Raw genomic sequence first — 19,523 nt, 5'->3', positions numbered from 1 at the left:
TATTGTCACTACTATGACCTAGGTAGGAGACCAAGAGTCAGAGACTCTGCTTCAAGGAGCATAGACTCCAAATTTCATTTCTACATAGACTGTAAGTCCATTTCTTGATTCCCTTCCTAGATCTACCACATATTCGCTGTGTGTCCTTGGGCAAGGCACTAATCACCTCTGGACCTCAGCCTCAAAGAGAACTGTTGGTACACACAACAGGATCGAGGGGCGGAGGCACAGCCTTGAAAATGACCTCTAGGCATGGATTTTATTTTACAGCCTGGCCTCACCCTGTGAACTCTAAGCTGGGGTCTGAAGATGGATGGAATATTCTGGCTTCTATCATAAGTCTGAGCTGGAGTAGCCGATCAAATTCCATTCTGCTGGCCTGAGCGAGACAGGATCCAGAGACTGCCAGTCTGCAGGGGCCAAACTATGCTGGGATGAGGACCAGAGACAGCCCGGGGCCTCCTCTGTCAGGAACTGTACACCTTGTTCTCTCTGGACCTCTGAAGTCATGTGGAGAATTCACCTTCTTTCCCCCATTAGGGTGGAGAGACACCCCCATCTCTGACCCCTATACAAGGCTTTGAATGTTCACATCCAGGGCCCATTGTCTTGACAAATCCAGGCAGGTTTATCGGAGCAATCCCCCAGTGCAGGACAGCACTGCTCCCTGTGGCAATTCAGATACTCAAATGGGCAGGGCTCCCCGGAGCTCTGGGTTAGCAAAGCCTCTGAGGCCACATTGATGCTCTGCGAGGAAGCGGGCTGCAATCTATTAGCAATGTCTGGCACAGGCACAGGCACTGCAGTCTGGTGGGTATGTTATGAGTTCAAATCTGTGGCTGATAAACTGGTTCAGAGGTGAAAGGGCCCAGTGACTATATACAGTCACTCAGTCCTTAGAGTCAAAGCCAAGACCTGGAAAGAGGACAAGAAAGGAGGTCTGGTGGCAGAGGCTGGAAGGACACCAGGCAGGGAAAGGGAAAGGGCTGTCACAGGTGGTGGGGTTAGAACAGCCAGTGGGATGGCAGGAGGCTAGGATGACCCAAGGGACAGGGCAGAAAGGATAGCTGCCGGGGACGGCTGGGATGCAGTGTGCTTGGCCAAGCCAGGAATCCATTCAAGCAATGTGTGCTGTACACCAGGTGGCGGGTCGTATGGGCTGCTGGGACTTCAGCCATGGTCATGATGTGTGGCTACTCTCCAGGAGCCGTCTTGAAGGGGGGCGAAAATGTGTAGCACGGAGTGAGGGATGGCGGGGAAGCTGGAAGGATCTGTGGTATAGAAATGAGACCCAGAAGACCCTCTGGACTCCCCGTGTCATGAGAAAATGAGGGTACATTTGGGCTGAGGCTCAGGCTGAGAGTAGGAGTTAGTCAGGAGAAAAGGAGCGGCATATGCAGAGGCCCAGGGAAGAGGGGCTGCTGTGCCCTGAGGCCTGACAGCGAGACCCACGTAGCAACTGTGTACTTGGTCTGAGGGGCAAGCCTACCATATAGTAGTCATAGAGAAAGCTCAGAGCGGCGACACTCTCATCGTCCCCATTGACTCTCATTATGGCCTTGGTGGCGGCTGTCAAAGGGTTCTCCAGGTATGTCTTCCAGGCCTCATCCTCATTATTGTAGGGAAACTTCTGGAAGCTCACGGGGTCATTTTTCAGCAGCCGCACAGACCTGAAACTGCAGGCAGAAAAGGAGGGTCACTCGGGGACAGAGAACTGGTAAAGTGCTGGCCAGGCAAGTACGAAGAGTTGACTTTAGAATACAGGTAGAGGGGTTGGGGATTTAGCTCAGTGGTAGAGCGCTTGCCTAGGAAGCACAAGGCCCTGGGTTCGGGTCCCCAGCTCCGAAAAAAAAAAAAAAAAAAAATACAGGTAGAGTACACCCATCCAGTGGTGTGGTCTTTCTTTCCCAGTGCCAGGGAGGCAGAGCCAGGGAGGTCCCTGGGCCTCCGTGGTTGGTATGGTCTAGCCTAGATGGTGAGTGCCAGGTATGTACCTCCAAAATGCAAGATGGAGAACATCTGAGGGACAACCGTAAAGTTGTCATCTGGCCTCTACATACATGTACACACACATGCATGCACATGTATCCACATATCCACATGCACCTGCATACACACATACATGTCTACATATGCATGCATGTGTGCAAACACACACACACACACACACACACACACACACACACACAAGTGAGAAGTGTCTCTTTTAGGCTCAGAGGAAGGTCCCCAAGACACAGCTCCTGCCACTGACAGGAATTCAGAGGTGGCAGCCCTAGGATCAGGAGATTTCTTCCTCTGCCTCTTGAGACAAAGGAAGGAATCAGATACAGATCAATGCCAAAAGCGCAGACCTGGGTCTGATCCCCTTATAACCCACACAAGGACCATAAGGTTGGCCAACCTCAGAAGGGCTCAGAGGAAATTCCACAGACTGCTGCTGTGACATTTACTGTCCATGGGGAGCCATGGCAACAGTGTCCAGAAAAATGAAACTTCCAGACAGTGCAGCATGCCCTCCGGGGGTTTCCTGAGACCATGAGAGACAAAGAGGCCCGCACATTTTCACGTCAAGGAAAAATGCAGCAAAGGACAGGATATCAGAGCCTGAGAGCCGGGTGGGTAGCGGCTGGTCCTAGGAAGTGGCGTTTTGGACTGATATGTACTGTAGGTCCCTGCGTGGCCAAGCAGAGGCAGGGGAGGTCCTGCACTGGATCGAGATGCACAGATAAAGTGCAAGGCCTTGTAGGCCTGGGACAAGCTGTATGCCTAGCATGGGCTCAAAGAAAGGGGCAGAGGCATTCAGAGGAGAGTGATGATTGCAAAATTAGCCTCCAGCAGGGGATGGTGGGAGGAGCAAGCCTACAGTCTCAGTACTCAGGAGGCTGAGGCAGGAGGATTGCAATTCCAGGACAGCCTGGGCTACTGAGCCCCTGTTTCCAAAACAAAAGATAATGACATATTGTCTTTGCTCTGCCCTGGACATGTTTTGGGCACTGAGCCTAAGCACGGCCCATGCAGTGTCCTCTCAAGACACAGCTGGTGTTTTCATTCATGGAGGAAGCAAGAGCTCAGAGGTAGAGGAAGAGCCTCCCAGGGTCCCTGTCCTGAGTGGTCTCACACTCACACACTCCAGGGAGAATGAAGTGGCTTTTTGGTTAAAACATAACTGCTGGGCCCACCCCAAGAGTCTTTTTTTTTTTTTTTTTTTTTTTTTGAGTCTCCACATAGCCCAAGCTGGCATGAAACATATGTATCCAAGGATGACCTTCAATGTCTGATCTTCCTGCCTGCGCCTCCCAAGTGTTGCGATTATAGCTGTGTGCCACCATGTTGTTGTGTTGGTAAGCACTCCACTAACCGGGCTACCTCCCCAGACCAAGACTTTCTGATTCCCTGTCAGAGCAGCTGAGAAGTAAATGTTACGACACCCTTGCTGCTGCTGCTGCTGCTGCTGCTGCTGCTGCTGCTGCTGCTGCTGCTGCTGCTGCTGCTGCTGCTGCCGCCAGCCAACCGGGGAACCCCACTTGCAGCTGCCAGCCAGGGGACCCCACTTGCAGCTGCCAGTCAGCCGGGGAACCCTACTTGCAGAATGGCTGGGAGTGTGCACATGCAGTCACCTGCAAAGCTCTCGTGATTATTTTAGGGCCCAGGGTTCGTGGAAGAGGTGACGAGTGAGAAAATGGCTGCCTAGCTCAAAGATAAAGTGGGGAGTTCTCCGGTCTGCTGGAATCCCAGAGCGAGAAGGTCCCTGTCTATAAGGGTCACATGGGTCTGACCCATGCACCATGCTAGGGTCACAGGAAGAGCACCAGACACCATGAAACACAGCACCTGGACTGTCCCCGCTCAGCTCTGCCCCTGACGAGGCACTATCCGGGTGTGACCTTGCCTCCCCCGGACAGCTGTAGAGACTCGAGACTCAGAGCAGAGAAGAAAATGCCTACAATCAAGCAGCCAGTCAACTACCCAACCAAGAATATTATTATTTAGAGAGGACTTTGAATAACCCAGGTTGGCCTTAAACTTTCTAGGTAGCTGGGAATGACCTTCAATTTCTAATCCCCCGTTGTTTACCTTGTAAATTCTGGGATTGCAGGCCTGCACCGCCATACCTGGCTTCTGTGACCTGGGGGACTGAACCCAGGGCCTTGTGCATGGAGGGCAAGCACCCTACTAACTGAGCCACATGCCCAGCCACAACCAGGATTTACCTCAGGCTTATCTAGCTCCCAAGCCATGTGCTTTCCACTGCTCACACTGTTCTGTCCTAACTCGGGTCTTTTCCAGAGTGGGAGGCTACCCCGGTGAGGAAGTTGCCGGCACTGGGCCAGACCTGTGGGTGGGTGAGGACCTCTGGAAGTCACTTGCAGGAAGTGTGTGCCTTGCTGCCTGAGGCTCCCTTACGGCTTCCACTGGGAATGGAGTCGTCAGCCAAGCTTCACCCAGGCAGTGGGGACTACAGGGACAGTTCTGCAGCTTTGTCTGGGAAACTGTCTACCGTCCCACTGTCTGCCTTCTCACTGGGCTATGGGAGGGCGGCAGAAGGAACTGTCACACAGGAAAGAGAAACGAGAGAAGAAACATTCCCGTGGTAAGGAGCATGAAGAGCGAACCACACCCCAGTTTCTGTTGTTATAAATCAAGAGGCCTCAAGACAGAGGGGTGTGAAGAGGCCCCTCCTCACTGGCCCTGAGCACCGGGGTTAGAGGAACTAAGTGAGCAGCCCCTCCCTTGCCAGGCTCCAGCCATAGGCAACTCCCTAACTGTGGTGGCATGGGAAAAATGGGGGGGTGTGTGTGTGCTGAGGGACCCCCACCTCTTCCCTTCCCCTCGCTGGTCAGCCAGTGTTCACAATGTTTCTAATCTCTGAAGGAGCACTGTAAGGGAGGGTTATGCAGCCTGGCTACCTTGATTCACGCTGGAGGAAATGCTTAGAACCCTGGCTGGCACATCAACAGACGCTACATGCATACACACCCCGTCGGCACACAACAAGCACCTAATGTATGCATGCCATACCAATGCTCAAGGCTGGCTTGGAAGTAGGCGCTGAGAGTCAGCTGTGTCACCAGCCCGGTCACACACACACATGTCTGGACTTCTGCCTTTGATCTGCCCACTAGGAAATGGCCAGTCTCAGTCTGGTTGGACTATGTATCTTCTGACCCCTTTTGTAAAATAGAATTTAAAAGACAATAGTCATACCCCAAACAAAATAGTTTCTCTGTGGGAATCTTTTGGGGCTACACATGTCTCTGATGCTTCCCTCTGGATCCCCAAGTCTGATTTCCTGGTAAACAGTCCGCTCACTACAGCCTTAGCACCCACCACTGGCAGACACTGTGCCGACAGGTTTTGGGTGGCACCTCACCTGTCACACACTGCAGCCCCAAAACACAGATGTCACTGTCCCCTTTTACAGAAGGGGAAACTGAGACTCAAACCATCATTATCTACCAAGGGCCACTAGGCCAGGAAGTGCTGGGGGCTCGACTTGAACTCAGACTTCTGGGACTCCAACTATCAGGTCTGAATCGCCTGATCACCTTTCTAGATGCCTTTCCTAGTCTGGAAATTTCCCTCCTCTGGAATACACTGAACCTGTTCTCCACGAGGGGCAGAGGAATTTCCCACCCACACAGGCTGGGGGCATGGGCAGCTGAGGCAGTGACAGGAGGGGTTTCTGGGCAGGAGCTGAGAGAGCCGGGAGTCCCAGCCCTCACACCTGCTTTTATCACCGGTTCTCGTCGTGCTTTAAGCGTTTAGCTTCTTGGAAGTCTTGACTGTGCACAAGGTCAGCAGAGTTCTGGGTCAAATCCTGAAATCAGGAGCTGGCGGCTGTGCTCTTTGAAAGACACAGGCAGGGCTCAGTGGGTGGGTAAGGCTCAACATCCCAGGAGCTGCTAAGGGCTCAAGGGAAAGGGATTCCAAGAAGGAATTAGGCCTATTCACAACTAGGCCTATTCACAACGAATGACAGCTCAGAACAAAGGGGATGATGCCTATCCTCTTAGGTCACCTTCCCTAGGTTCTGCCCAGCTTCCCAGTTGGTGTCCCTGTCTAAGACAGAACCCCTGAACGTGGGAGGAGAGCCGGAGAGCTAGTTGGGAAAGGACTGGGCCTCAGGCCACATGTACGATGACCTCAGATCCCAGTCAAGGTACAGCACGGAGAGTCCAGTGCACCATGGGAAGAAGTAACACAAGCTCATGGGTTGGAGAGCTATGTTCTGGAGGACGGAAGGCCCTTAGCTTTCTCAGCTGGTTTCCCCATGTGTTAAATGGATCTACTGAAGGTTTCTCATGTGCCAAGGGTTCTTCTAGGCCGTGGGAAATCGGCCAAGTCCAAGGGAGATAAGGCTCGGCTCCCAGGGAACTTTCTGTCTAATTGGAGCAGACAGACCATAAACACGCCGATGAGTTAATTTTAGTTTGTGATAAGTGCTGGGAAGAATATTAATGAGAACGCAGTACTATCACGGAGTCACCAGGGGTGACTACTTTAAGGCAGAGTTAGTTAATCTCTCCTGGGTTGTTAGGGGAATTACATGCATTAACATAAGAAATGTGTTCATGAGCCTGCCAGCAATAATGTCACTGTAAATAGGCCATCATCATCATCAACATCACCACCACCACCATCATCATCACCACCATCATCCTCCCAGCACTCCAGAATGAGAGTAAAAGGAAGACTCTGCCTGAGGTCCCTGAATGATCACACCCCTCCACGCCTTGGGCTGTGAACAGGCCAAGTCAAAAGACAAGGGAGACGGTGTAATAACCCCTTGCCTTGACTTTCACAGTCCTTATCTGGCGGAGGCTCCCAACACACACGGTGGTTATTATTCCTACTTTAAAGACCCTGGAATAGACAGTGATCTGGGAATCTGGCCTGAGAACCCCATGATATGTCTCCTTTACACCAAGGGGTGGAGGGGAAAGGCCAGGGCCCAGGGAGCCCTCATGGTATTCCATACCATTGAAGCAAATACTTCTCAAGTGACCGCCATGGTCGAGCCCCAGTCCTGGGGACAGCAAGATAGGGTTGTCCTTGTCATCAAAGAGTACGAAGACAGACATGACCCTCTCCTCAGACAGACAGCTAATACCAAATAGGTCAAGAGAGTGAAGGAGCTGAGATCCTGTGAGCGGCCTTAACCCTGGAGAGCGACCGACCGGTGAGAAAGAGGTGGAGGAAGATGGGTGGGAAGGCCCGAGACCTTCCAACTGAGAGCCAAGGTCAAAGGTGTCAGCTTGGGCCTGGCCTACTGTGTGCTGGGTGTGAGGCAGGTGCTTTGCATGTATCGTCTTGATTCAAGGAAGGCCAGCTGACTGAGGAGGAACCTCAAGTCCAGGATTTGACAATCCCTCTCATTTGCATAGTGTGTGTGTGTTTTTCCGGCACGTCTCTGTCATCTGTCATATCTGAAGTCCTGCAATGTGCCTGTGAGGGAGGGAGGGAGGAGATGACTGTTCCCGTTTGATAGCAAGAGAAACACCCACGGACGAGGCTACCGATTTACCTAAGGCCACCAGTTGGTACTGACACGTCAGGCCTGAAACTGGGGTCACCAGCTCACGGCATCAGAAGCCTTCTCAAAGCTGCCATTCCACAGTGTCCCAGTGTCTCGACTTCACCGAAGAGAGAGCTGGGAAGCAGATCAAGAGAGCGGAGCTCTCTAGACCTCTGTCACTGTGGAGCAGGGGTGTGCAAACTTCACAGGCACGTGTGTGAGCGCGCCCTCCCAGGTGAATGGAGCCTTTCCCTGGCATGGGAGGGGTGCAGTATCAGCTGTCTCATACCCAGTCAGCCTCATGTCTTGACTCTAGCACATTCCAACACAGAGGAAGCTGACGGTGGAGAAGAGAGGCCTCATCCCAGCTGTACTCTGACTCACAGTGGCCGCTGTACTGGGGCCGAGCCACTTCAGATTCCCAGCAAGACTCAGTAGACACCACCCCGGCTGCTAGTTCACACTTTCTCATTTTATTTCCTCCTGTTAGAATCCTGGCAATTCCGAATAGTGACGGACCTCAGACATGATGTCCCAAAGAAGTGGTGGTAAGACCTAAAACACAGACCACAGAGCAGGAGTCTTGAAGCATCACACCCAGCTCTGAGGTCAGTAACTGCAGTGTTTCGTTTAGCAGAGCAGGAGGCAGGCCATTGCCAAAGCAAGCAGCCTCCCCTATGGAGATACCTAGTCCAGGCTAGACCGGGCAAGCTGGGTTCTAGTTCCCTGAAGCCCAAGGAGGAAAAAGAGTTCCAGGGGCCACCTGACCTGGGTGTCGACACCCAGATACACCCAGTCAGTGACTTGCCAAACCCAAACCCAGCTGTGAGCCACCCAGCTTCATCAGCAGTGATCAATCACACTCACAGTCACCCACAGGGACGGTCTCCACGGCTGCTCTCAGAGGAAACATTTTTTTCAGCCAGCCCCACGCAAGGTGTTTCTGAGCCTGACAGGGGCACCCCAGGGTTCTTGTGCTGGCCAGTGGACCATCCAGGTTTCTGGCTACGTATGTTGTGAACTGTGCCCTACCACATTGAACCAGAGGGCTCTCTGGGGATGCTCTCAACTGGGGGAAAAGGACGGGGGAGGGCCCTGACTGTGTGGTGGCCCCAGTGCTACACAGAGCATTCCAGCCTTGGAAACCTGTTCCTTCCTAGCTGTGTGACCTTCAGCATGTCACATGTCACCCCCTCTGTGCCCTTGTGGGAAGATGAAAGTGAGAATCTGGGGGCTGGAGAGATGGCTCAGGGGTTAAGAGCACTGGTGGCTCTTCCAGAGGTCCAGAGTTCAATTCCCAGCAACCACATGGTGGCTCACAACCATCTGTAATGGGATCTGATGCCCTCTTCTGGTGTGTCTGAAGACAGCAACAGTGCACTCATAAATATAATAAATACATCTTTGAAAAAAGAGAGAAAGAAAGTGAGAATCTGAGAAGGAATGAGTGTTCATTCAGGGATCACTAAGCACTCACGGTCTTTCATTTTTACCTCGACTCTGCGAAGTGTCCCTAGCAACAGGATAATGTAGGGCAATTGAATGCTGGCTTGGCTTTGAGCAGCCAGCCCAGCCCATGGCATGGTTAACGGCCTCACTTTCTCCCTGTCTGTCAAACGGGGCCATCCCTTCCTGGCCTTAGCTAGAAGTAGCTGGAGCCCAGGCAGCCTCCTCCTCTGGATCCAGGTGGGGAGGCTGTGATGGTGGGCAGGCTCCAGATAACACTGCTGGCTGAATCTGAGGTAATTACATGCCGTCTCCTAATTATACCAGAAACTCGCTTTCTGCCCTTTGGAAAACTGCTCCCCCCTGCCCCCCTCCCGTGTGGGAATTCTTTTCTTCTGCCCCAGTCCCTTGGCTGCTTGTCTGACTTTTTTTCCCCTTTCTCTACAGGTCAATAGGGATGAGGAAAAAAACTGAGCTCCACCTCTCAATCAGAGAACTACCTCTCTTCAGTTAGGCATTGATGCGTTAGCAGTCGGTCACCAAGGGTCACTCTGTGATGGATGGAGTGTGCGGAACTCTGGGGACACAAAGGTGACTCTGTCCTCTGAGTCTATCCTCCAGTGTCCCCAGTTCTTGATGGCTCCCTGAGAAGACACCAGAGGGAGTAACTCTTGACTTGTATGTATATGTGTGTTTACACGTGTGCATAGGAGTGTGCACACGCCTGCTGTGCATGGTCATGCGTGGTCAGAGCATTCTCTCCTTCCACCATCTGGGCCCGGGAATCAAACTCAGGCCCCTCAGGTGATCTGTGCCTTAGCCCCGTGAGTTTTTGGAGGAGGCAGAGGGCATAGAGGGGGAGGGGAGTTAAGAAAAAGGAAAAGACTGATGCAGCCAGCCCCCGGCCTCCTCACCCACACCCTGCACCCACAGCCCAAGAAGTGGGTATTCTTCTCGCTGCTTCATACGTGCAGACACTGAATGAAGAGCTTGGGGGAAAGTCACCCATCTGTGAGCCCTCTGGGCTTCAGTACAGACGCGACCCTGCTGCGAGGTTCTGGGTTGGCAGACTCAGCAATGACACAGCAGGTCAGAGGCTGACCTGGGAGCCTTCTCCCCGCATCCTTAGTCTCCCAGGCCAGCGGTTTTAAAACTTGAACACACATCAGAATCCCCTGGAAGGCCTGTTAAAACAGAGAGCGGCCTGCCCCGCCCCCAAAGTGTCTGATTCAGTACATTTAGGGCAGGGCTAGGAATTTGCATATCCAAGTTCCCACGTGAGGACGAGCCAGGGGCTGGGGATTGAGCTGTGCGTGCCAGGCAAATGCTCTAACTGAGCTCCCCAACTCCCGGCCCCCATCACAGCAACCACGTTTTGAGAATGGTGCTCTGGATGAGCCAATAATAATTACGTCTTACGAATAATAACTCTCTTCTCTTGCCTCGTTTCAAAAGTTACGCAGGCTTGTAAAACTCAAGTATATAAAATTTGAGTCGGGTGTGGTGGTGCACACCTGTAATCCCAACCTTGAAGAAGCTGAGGCAGGAGGATCATGAGTTGAGAGTCAGTCTGAGCTACTTGAGTTCTAGACACGATACGCAGTGGCAAGGTCTCACATACGTACATACATACATTCAAACACACATACATGCATAGAAAGGAACTTAGAGGAACAACAAAATTCAGGGAACGATCTACATCTTGGACCTAATGCCTGGGTTTAGAAACTTTAGTCTGGTTGGGATCCAGATGAGAGCGTGGCTCTTTCATGAAATCTTGGCTAATCAGTGTCACTTGATACACACCCATTCCTCTTTCCCTTTTGGGATTACCAAGAAGGATGAAGTTGATGCGCTTGATCGACGCTTGCCAGAATGTCTAACCATGCAGTCAGTGTCTCCGGAATCCGGGCCACTGTCTCTCTTTTCGTCTGAACCCGGCATAGGGCTCGGAAGTTGGTTCGGACCGCATGGGGCTAGCCTGGTTCCTAGACCTTGCAAACGTGCCGAACGGCCTCCGTTACCAACTACCCCCCGCCCCCGCCCCTCTTGCTCCCGCCCCCGCTCCGCCCAGTTTTACAGCCCGAGCTTAATGAGGGCTTTTAACTTTTCATTCACCAGCAGCGTAACTCCGACTTTTAATAACACACCTCCTGCACGACAAAAATTTGCTCCTGGCAATCATGGTTTCGACCACAAAACCGCAGCGGGGCGGCGCTCTGAGTTAACTCTTTCAGTGCTGCGGGGCCTCGGGGGAGGGGGAGGGAGGCGTTGTGAGCCCTCTAGCCTTGGGCTACCCTCAGAGGTCACTCTCCAGTCTCTGTTACCAATGGCAGAGGGTCTGGGCTGTGGGACGCAGAGGTCAGAGCACTGAGGCATGGTGTCCACGGAATGGACCAAGAGTGTATGAAAGGTAGTGAAACCCTCCGCCGTCCTTCAACAAGTGTCATGAACTGCCTTCTACACAGTAGGACAAGTCTGAAAAGGCCAGTGGTCACCAAGAATCTGGCTCTGGCCTGTGCCAGACAGCCCACTTAGCCGGGCCTACGGTGGGCAGTGTGGAGGTTGAGGTGGTTTTCTCCTGAGAAGTCAGAAGCTTCTCTCTCAGCCAGCTTCCGCCACGGGGTACTGCAAGGCTGTGGGCTGGAAGCACCCAGGGTGGCTGGCAGAAGTGCCAGGCGCTGGGTCTGACCACATGAAAGGCCAGGTGTTCACCACCCACCAGCTGCCTGGAGCTGGTTTCTAACTTACATTGGCTAGTTTTTTTCAGCATCACCCCCCACTGAAGGCCTAGGAATGGGGTTGGGGGGCCAGGTGGTCAGAGCTTAGTTTTTCCCTGTCAGGTAGGTGTGTTCATAGTGGACACTCCTAGGGAGCCGAGAGTCAGGAAGGGCAGCCTCATTCGACTTGATTTGAAGCAGATGCGGACCTGACTTTTCCCCACTGCCCCAGGGTTGACAAGTTGTTTATTCTCTGAGGGCTGGAGATGTCTGCTTAGCCTAGGATGATGTTCCAGGCAAGGCCACCGCAAGACCAAGGCCACAATAGCAGCAGCAGCAGCTCAGAATACACACACACACACACACTCTCACGGGTGCTCACAACACACTGGAGCACACAGACACACCCATACACACATACGTGTATGCACCCACACTCACACATGCCCACAACATGTCTCTCTTTCTTCCCCCTCCTATCCCCCCCACTCATACACACTCAAAGGCACCCACGAACTCCCCAGTTCTAGGAGCAGCTGAGCTCTCAGGGTCAATCACTGTAATCGCAAATGGGAGCTTCAAAGATGGCCTGAAATTACTCGGCAGGTACAGGTTTTCCTGAATGGAGAAGCCCTCTACGGCCAGCTTATCTGACTTCAAACCCAAACCATCCAGGGCACAAGCTGAAAACCCGTTCAAGTAAGCTTCCACCGACCTGCCCGCTAAGGAGTGACCTGAACAGAGTCTCAGCTGCGGTAACTGGCGTGTCAAAGTGTGTTGGAGCTGTGTCTCAAATATGTGTGTGTGTTCAAAGTCTAGGAGAGTAAAAAGCAGGAAGCTTCTTCACAAACGCCCAGTTATTAATTTCTCCACGAAGCGAGAAAGTCACTCAATCGCTTTTCCTCTGAAGTACTGCCGCTGGTCACAGCCCCCGGGGCCAGAAGATGAAGGCCTGGGTAAAGTGACTGACCTGAAGTCACTCAGTTAATAAGTGCAGGGGTTGGGACTTGAAGCCAGGCTCTAGCACCGTGTCCTGTTTTTACTTTAGTTGGGGTCCAACTGTGTCAAAACATTGTCCCGAGAATCTACTAAAAAAGAAATCTGATGCTTGCAACTACAGCGGTTGGTTGGACCGTGGATGTAGCTGGCGAGCCAGACACACCTAAGAGCTGGCGGGTACACGGGAGCCCGTCTGCAGTTAGGACTCGTCAATTCTTCTGCCTGTGTTTGAGTTCTTAACCCCCGAGGAAAAGCTCCAAAGAGAGGAAGAGAGGAAACAGAGGAGGAGAGGAAACAACGAAGGGGGTCACTGCTAATGGGAGAAAGGAGGAGTTGGTGCCTTTCCTGCTAGCTCCTTGCCCACAGGTTAAAGCAGCCCACACCCTCGACGTCTGTCTTCTCCTACATCTGGACCTGAAGCAGAGGCTGGCAGTGAGAATAGCGTCAGCCAGTCAGGGATTCTGAACCCCAGATGTGGGCAGGAACGCACCTGCATCCTGCCAGGCAATACAGATGACCTCACCGAAATCTAGTCCCCGGCTTCCCCGGAGTTAGAACTGCCTCTGGATAAAACTGACCACATTTTATTGAACAGAACTTCAGACCCGTCTCTCTTTGGTAAGCATTTTATAGCATTCGGTACACTGAAGAACCCTATACAGCTCTCTTGTTTCAATTTTCCGGACCAGGGAAATGATAAGTCCAACGACTTTTTAAGAATGAACAGCGGAGGAGAGACAGAGCCTGGATTTGAACCTAGGGAAAGTCATTACAGAGCCTGTGTATGCCACCGCTACACTGTAGTAGCCAGATCGCTTGGGACTGTTCCAACTGAACATAAAGGACCTTTAGAGAAACTCAACGCTTTGCCTAAGACAGCTCTGAGAACCACCTCCAGGACGTTCCCTTTGGCAAGAGGAGAGAAAGTTTCCCCAGGGCGGGAGTGTCTCTGATTTCCAAGGCCCCTCCAGAGTATCAAAAAGCGATGCCAAGATTCACGGTTTCAGGCAGCCCGGTGTTTGCCTTCCTCGAAACTGCTCAGCACAGAGAGAAAGAAAAACTATTTTCCCAGGGAAACAGTCAGCTCTAGGTAGAGAGAGCTGAACGTGCCCCAACACGCCAAGGCAGGATCGTCAACCCATTCATTCACCCTTACAAATTGCCGTGTGAATCCGGGCGCCGGCCTCCCTTGCTCTTCCCTCTGCAGGAAACCCCAGCCAGCCCGGGAGGCCAGGCATCCGCGGCTTTACTCACTCAAGTTCATTCGACATCTTCCTTCTCCGAGGTTCCGGCGATCCGGCTCCTGTTGGCTCGCAGGCGCTGCTGATCGCTTGTCTCTAATTCTCCTGTGACACAGACATTCCCTCCCTGCCCGGGGAAGCGTTTGCTCGACGGTGCGCTCTGGATGTTGAGATTTTGCTGACAGCGGTCCCCTGCGGCGGTGGCGCTGATTGGCTGGAAGCACAGGTGCCGACTGCGGCTAGACCACAGCAGGTGCAGATGTTAACTTTTGGCCCACCAGCAGGGGCGGAGCTCTGGGGGGGCTGTCTGGGTGGAGCCGGCCAATTCCTTCTTAGCTGAGGGGGTGAGAGGGGTGGAGACGAGGGAGAAGGGAGGAGACAAACGTGAAGGAACCAAGGAACTAGAGGAAAAATACAGACAGGTACTTGGCTCTAAGGGAAATCGCTGTCTCTCTCATCACTCATATCGTGAATTCCAGAAACATCTCCCCACAGACACCGTATCTCTTTACATTCACCTTCTCTACCCGGAAAATTTCACGGAAGAGGGCAGGTAGCTCTCCCTGAGTCCCCTCTCTTTTCTCCAGAACTTTCCCCTTCGGGTAACAAACAATACAGGTTCTAGTTTGGTTAGCCAAGTGATTTCTCCCGATTCTCTCAGTAACCGGCTAGGATGGACTTTTTGTCAACTCTTCCTTGGTCTTTACAGGAGAGGGAGCAAAAAATGTCAGTTGGAGAGGTAGGGTGACTCGCCTAAGGGTGAGAGTGAGTGTCAGAGACCTGCTCAGTCATCTGGGAGACTTAGCTGCTCCTTGAGTTGAAGTTGGTGGCCTTAGTTGACAGGGGGGCATTTACTGAGCATTGAGTGTGCAAGGTCTCTCTCTGGATTCTGGGGCAACGGAGAAAGAAAAATGCTGGTTTCTACTCAGGAGGGGGTCCCCACACACATACACACATGTGCATGAGTCCGTGTGTGTGTGTGTGTGTGTGTGTGTGTGTGTGTGTGTGTGTGAGAGAGAGAGAGAGAGAGAGAGAGAGAGAGAGAGAGAGAGAGAGAGAGAGAGAGATGGGGGGGAATTAGGGCAGGGCAGCCTTCCATCTTGGGTGATGCCAATCTGAACGGGACGTGGGCAGACCACATGCCTCTGGGCAGCCCAGAAAGGATGGAAAAGTTAAAGATGGCTGCTCCAGGAGTCTTAGCTGGCCAGTCATCATCATAAGTGCCTGACTCTGTGCTGGGCACTCCAGAGATGCCTCTTAGGTGAGGGGATGGTAGGGGATCGGCTGGGAACAATCTGAGGTGGTAACCCCAGAATGCCCACAAGTACCAGCAGGGACAGAGGGCTTCCATGTGGTTAATAGGAAAGGAAATCTAAGCTATGAATCTTGGAATCTTATGCTTACCCTTTTACTGCTACCTTTACCCCCCCCATGCCCACGCCTACCCTCCCCATCTCCCACTCTCCCAACCCCCCCATCCCCACCCCAATTCTTTGCTTGTTCTTCCTGGGAACCTCACCTTGAGCATTCTCTAGAGGAAAAGCAATTTTACCCTAAAAAGCCCTGTCTAATAATTCAGGAGAGCCCTCTTAGGATGGGCTTGAAGAATGATCAGAGTACTTTCTCATTGGAAAGTGTTTCCAGGTGACCCCCAGGGAGCCCCAGTAATAGCAAAGGACCACGGTGACGCTAACACAGCTAGCTCTGTGGGGCAGCTCTCTCCAGTAATGCTTGTGAGAACAGAGTCCAGTCCTCAGATTTCACACGGCTTTATTCTGTTCCCTGCAAAGCACTTCCGGAGGATTTCCTCACATCATCGGGTGTCTATCTCCCCTTCCTCTGGAACGTGAGTTCCATAGGAGCAGAAGTCTGTCCGTCTTGGTCAGCCCCCAGCACTGGCTTAGGTGTCTGACTCCCAGTAGGTGCAGTACTGCGTAAATCGGGTATCATGCTGGACCTTCTTCATGCACCATGTCAATACCAAAAGTGAGTCAGGCACCTTGTTATCATCCCGTGAGATGAGGGGACAGGGAGGCCGATCACTCACTGCAGCTGAAGCCAGAGGCAATGCGTGCGAGCAAGCGGTGACTGGATCTGAGTGAGCGAGCGGTGACTGGATCCCAGCGATCGCTCACCGAAGTCACGGTGCTGAGAGGAGCTGCAGGCCCGTGGCCTTCCGAAGGATGGCACACTTCTCTTCGTAGGCTTCTCCCTGTCTAACTCACCTCGTGAAAGGGCTGGAGAGTTTCTGTCAGCTGTGTCGCAATGGATGTGGTGTGACTCATGCTCGCTGCGCTGGGGGAAGGGGGGTGCGCTGGGATTTCAGGCGGCGTGTCTGTGCCTGCTGGGCTCTATAAACGGGTCCTCTCCCTCTCTGTGTCCTGGCTCTGTGCTTACAGCTGTTGTTAGGGATCAGCAGGGGGTCCTCGTGTCTCCTTACACAGGAAGCCCCCAGAAGGTGCCCCAATAGGTACTACGGATTCAGGGAGGAGCAAGTGTGCAGGGTCGCAGGAGTCCTCCATGTGCTAAGGCCAACACAGACCTTCACGGCCACAGCTCCAAGAGGCCAAGATTCTGAAGTGATATTGCGCAAGTCTGGATGCCTGCTTTTCCTAGTCCTGGGGATGTGATGTAGCCGAGAGCCAGGGGAGGCTGGCATGACTGCCCTTGCATGGACAGCCCAGTTCTGGGTTGCTCTGTCTAAGAAATTATAAGCATATTCTGCCAATCAAACGAAACGTGACTAGATTCACTAACAGTGACACTAAGTAATGGCAGCTGCTATTCCGTGTCAGAATTACCTCTGTGAGGGGATATAGTGATAGAAGACACGGAGCTGGGGTCTAGTCCCAGCCTGGGCACCTTACCAGCACCGTGAGGTGGGGCCAGTGACTAACCTCTGTTTTCCTCATCTACATTTGGGTACAAAACCGTGCTCCCACCTCACAAGGCAAATCGCTCCGTGTGGCATGTGACCACTCACGATTCATTTGCTGCAGAAGAGTGTGGTACCCCCTCCCCCTCCCCGCTTAGGACCACAGTGCTAAACAAGCAAACCAGCCCCCAAGGGGCACACACCACACATCTACATTCAATGTGACAGCTTTGCTAACTGTTCTTCCTCCTAACATGCTAGGTCTCCATGACTACTCAAATCTCAGGAACACCTGTTAGCCTATAAAGAAATATGGAAGTGTTGAATGCCCAACAGAGATGCTCTGTGGGAACCAAAATGACAAGATTGGATTCCCCCTCCTCCGCCAGTCAGTCTGCGTTGAGCTTGCTAACGCAATCTAAGAGGTTCTACACAATTCTCCATCACCTTTGAACGAGGCCAGGCACGCAGCTGGGCGGTAAAGACTTTGTAGGCCCCGGGTTTGATCCTTGGCAAACCCCCCACCCCAGGGAGTGATTAAGCCAAAATTAGTGCCTACAGACCACACCGCCATTGTGCTCCTGTCCTTCCTAGGGCAGAGGTGGAGATGAAGAGACAAGACTAAGGGCCAAGGAGATGATTCAGTCAGTAAAATGCTTGCCGTGCAAACATAGCCCGAGTTTATCCCCAGAACCCACATTAAAAAAAAAAAAGTCAGGTGTGGTGGTGCACAGCTCGTAAACCCCTGGGGTTAGGGGGTTAGAGACAGATCCCTGGCGGAGCTCTGGGGCTCACTGTCTCCTCAGCTTAGCTGCTCTGTGAGTTCCAGTCCCTTGAGGACCCTGTCACAAAGAAATCCAAGATGAATGGAGCCTGAAAAATGACATTTGAGAATATACCCTGGCACATGCAAATGTGTACACATGTGCTCACACAAAGAGAAGACTCGAGTCGTCTGACATCGGCTCTAAGCAGTGAGCATAGATTTTAGCTCTGCACTTCACTCACAACGGCAGTTACTGCCACTTATTAGCACTGTGGCTCTTGCTCAGAATCTCCACCTAACGGTGGGGCCCACAGTTCCTTTCCCAGATGGGCCTGGCTCTTGCAGGACCATTTCTGCCTGCCCGAAGCTGAGACTTCTGGAGCCAGCTGCCAGAAACCTTGGGCAAAAACTTTCACTGACTGGAATTCCGTCTCCCCTCAATAGCGATACAAAGAGAAACAACAGTGCAGTGGGCTCTGGTGAGCCAGGCAGAACTCTCATGCTTGATGTCTGTAGCTCGTGACACTCGAGCCCTTTGAATTGATTTCTATGGCCGAGGTGATCTTACAGAGGCCGAGAGAGGTGATGTCACATCTAAGACTCTCCTGTCTCGACAGAACCAAACTGCAGTCTGCCTGCCTCCAGAGCCTTGGAAACGGTCTTTGAATTTGTCCAGGCCTAGCGTGGATGGACAGATAAGGGAGAAGAGGCGGAATGAAAGTTGGCAAGTTGGCTGATGTTTTGTGTAAAGGATTGTGGGAGTTGTAAGCTTCCAGAGGGTGGGAATAACACAAAGGAAAACCTTACACAGACCTTGCCGCGGGCTCCAGTTCACCAGATGGTCAGTGACTTGAACAAAAGGAGATATGCGTACAATTTACCAAAGGTTTTAACACCTCGGACAAGCCTCCTGTTGCCGCCTCCCCTCCCCCACAAGAGAAGACCTCTGAGCGTAGAACCCTTGCTCTCTCTTTATTAGCGTATCTCAGGGATTTCACATCTGTAAGTTTCCCTCCAATTTCTCATCCCCAAGTTAGATAAGCCCTTGATGGAAGATCAATGGCAAAACAAACAAACAAACCAAAAAAACTTAGTACCCAATGAAGGCCTTGTAGGTGGGTGGGTGCCACGTAGCAAGGGGTCCAATCAACCATCTTCCGGTCCAATGCATAGCCAAGTTCCCAGCATCCACACCCAGCCGTCCTTACGGCACCCCAAGCTATTCATCCAGCTCTTTCCCAGGGGTCAGGGTGAGAATTTGGTACTGGCCCCATTTGATACGTAGGTTGAAATTCAGAGAGAGCCTCTAGCTAAGTGAAGAACCGGGGCTCTTAGATAAAGCATCGCCTGACGCACCAGCATAGACACATGGGGGGTCCTGGAGGTCCAGAGTGAACTCCCCAGTTTGCTGCGATTTCCCCTATCATCACTGGATCTAAACTGAGATAGAGGATGAGCCCCTCCCCTCTTTTGAAGGCTTTACCGGAGGCTCAGGACAGGATGTGGGAGGGGACAGCCTCCAGCCCCTTTTACAACAGATCCTTAACAGTTCCGCCAACAGCAGCACTGCCTACATTCCTGCCTAGCGGTTCCTGGACTGTACAGGGTCCAAAGTCTCCCTGAAGAGTCTCCCCCTGAAATGAGTGACCTCAAAAATAAGCGTTTGTTTTCCTGATCATCCTTGGTAAGAATGAAGGAAGCACACCATCGGGATTGGCAAGGGTTAGAGGTCCCACGCAGACCTCATCAGCCTGTGCTTTGGAGAAGCAATTTTATTCATGGGCGTTTGATGTGAGCCGATCTGGGTGCAGGGGGCCCTAAGGGATGCCCAGCAGGGCTCCAGTTGCCATCCCCACAAATCAGTCTGGACCAGTGCTCTTTAGCAAGGCTAAAGAAAGGGAAAGAAGGTACCAACGCACTGTCAGGTACCGGGGCACTGTGAACGCATCCCTGTACCTCA

At 52.5% G+C, this 19,523-nt stretch overlaps 1 protein-coding gene across 1 annotated transcript in view; it reads right to left on the bottom strand.

Moving 5' to 3' along the window:
• Positions 1-14,028, bottom strand: part of Grhl3 (grainyhead like transcription factor 3) — a 32,557-nt gene extending 18,529 nt beyond the window's left edge. Inside the window, exons 1-2 of the mRNA XM_032888192.1 lie at positions 13,936-14,028; positions 1,490-1,676 (exon numbers count right to left, since the gene is read on the bottom strand). Of these exons, the coding sequence (XP_032744083.1) occupies positions 1,490-1,676; positions 13,936-13,952 (204 nt within the window). The 5' untranslated portion in view covers positions 13,953-14,028. The remainder of the gene's footprint in view (positions 1-1,489; positions 1,677-13,935) is intronic.
• Between the last annotated feature and the right edge of the window lie 5,495 nt (positions 14,029-19,523).

The sequence above is a fragment of the Rattus rattus genome, chromosome 1 (assembly GCF_011064425.1).
Source record: "Rattus rattus isolate New Zealand chromosome 1, Rrattus_CSIRO_v1, whole genome shotgun sequence".
NCBI lineage: Eukaryota > Metazoa > Chordata > Mammalia > Rodentia > Muridae > Rattus > Rattus rattus.
The sequence above is the reverse complement of the archived record's forward strand: the minus strand, read 5'-3'. Positions and strand labels throughout refer to the sequence as shown.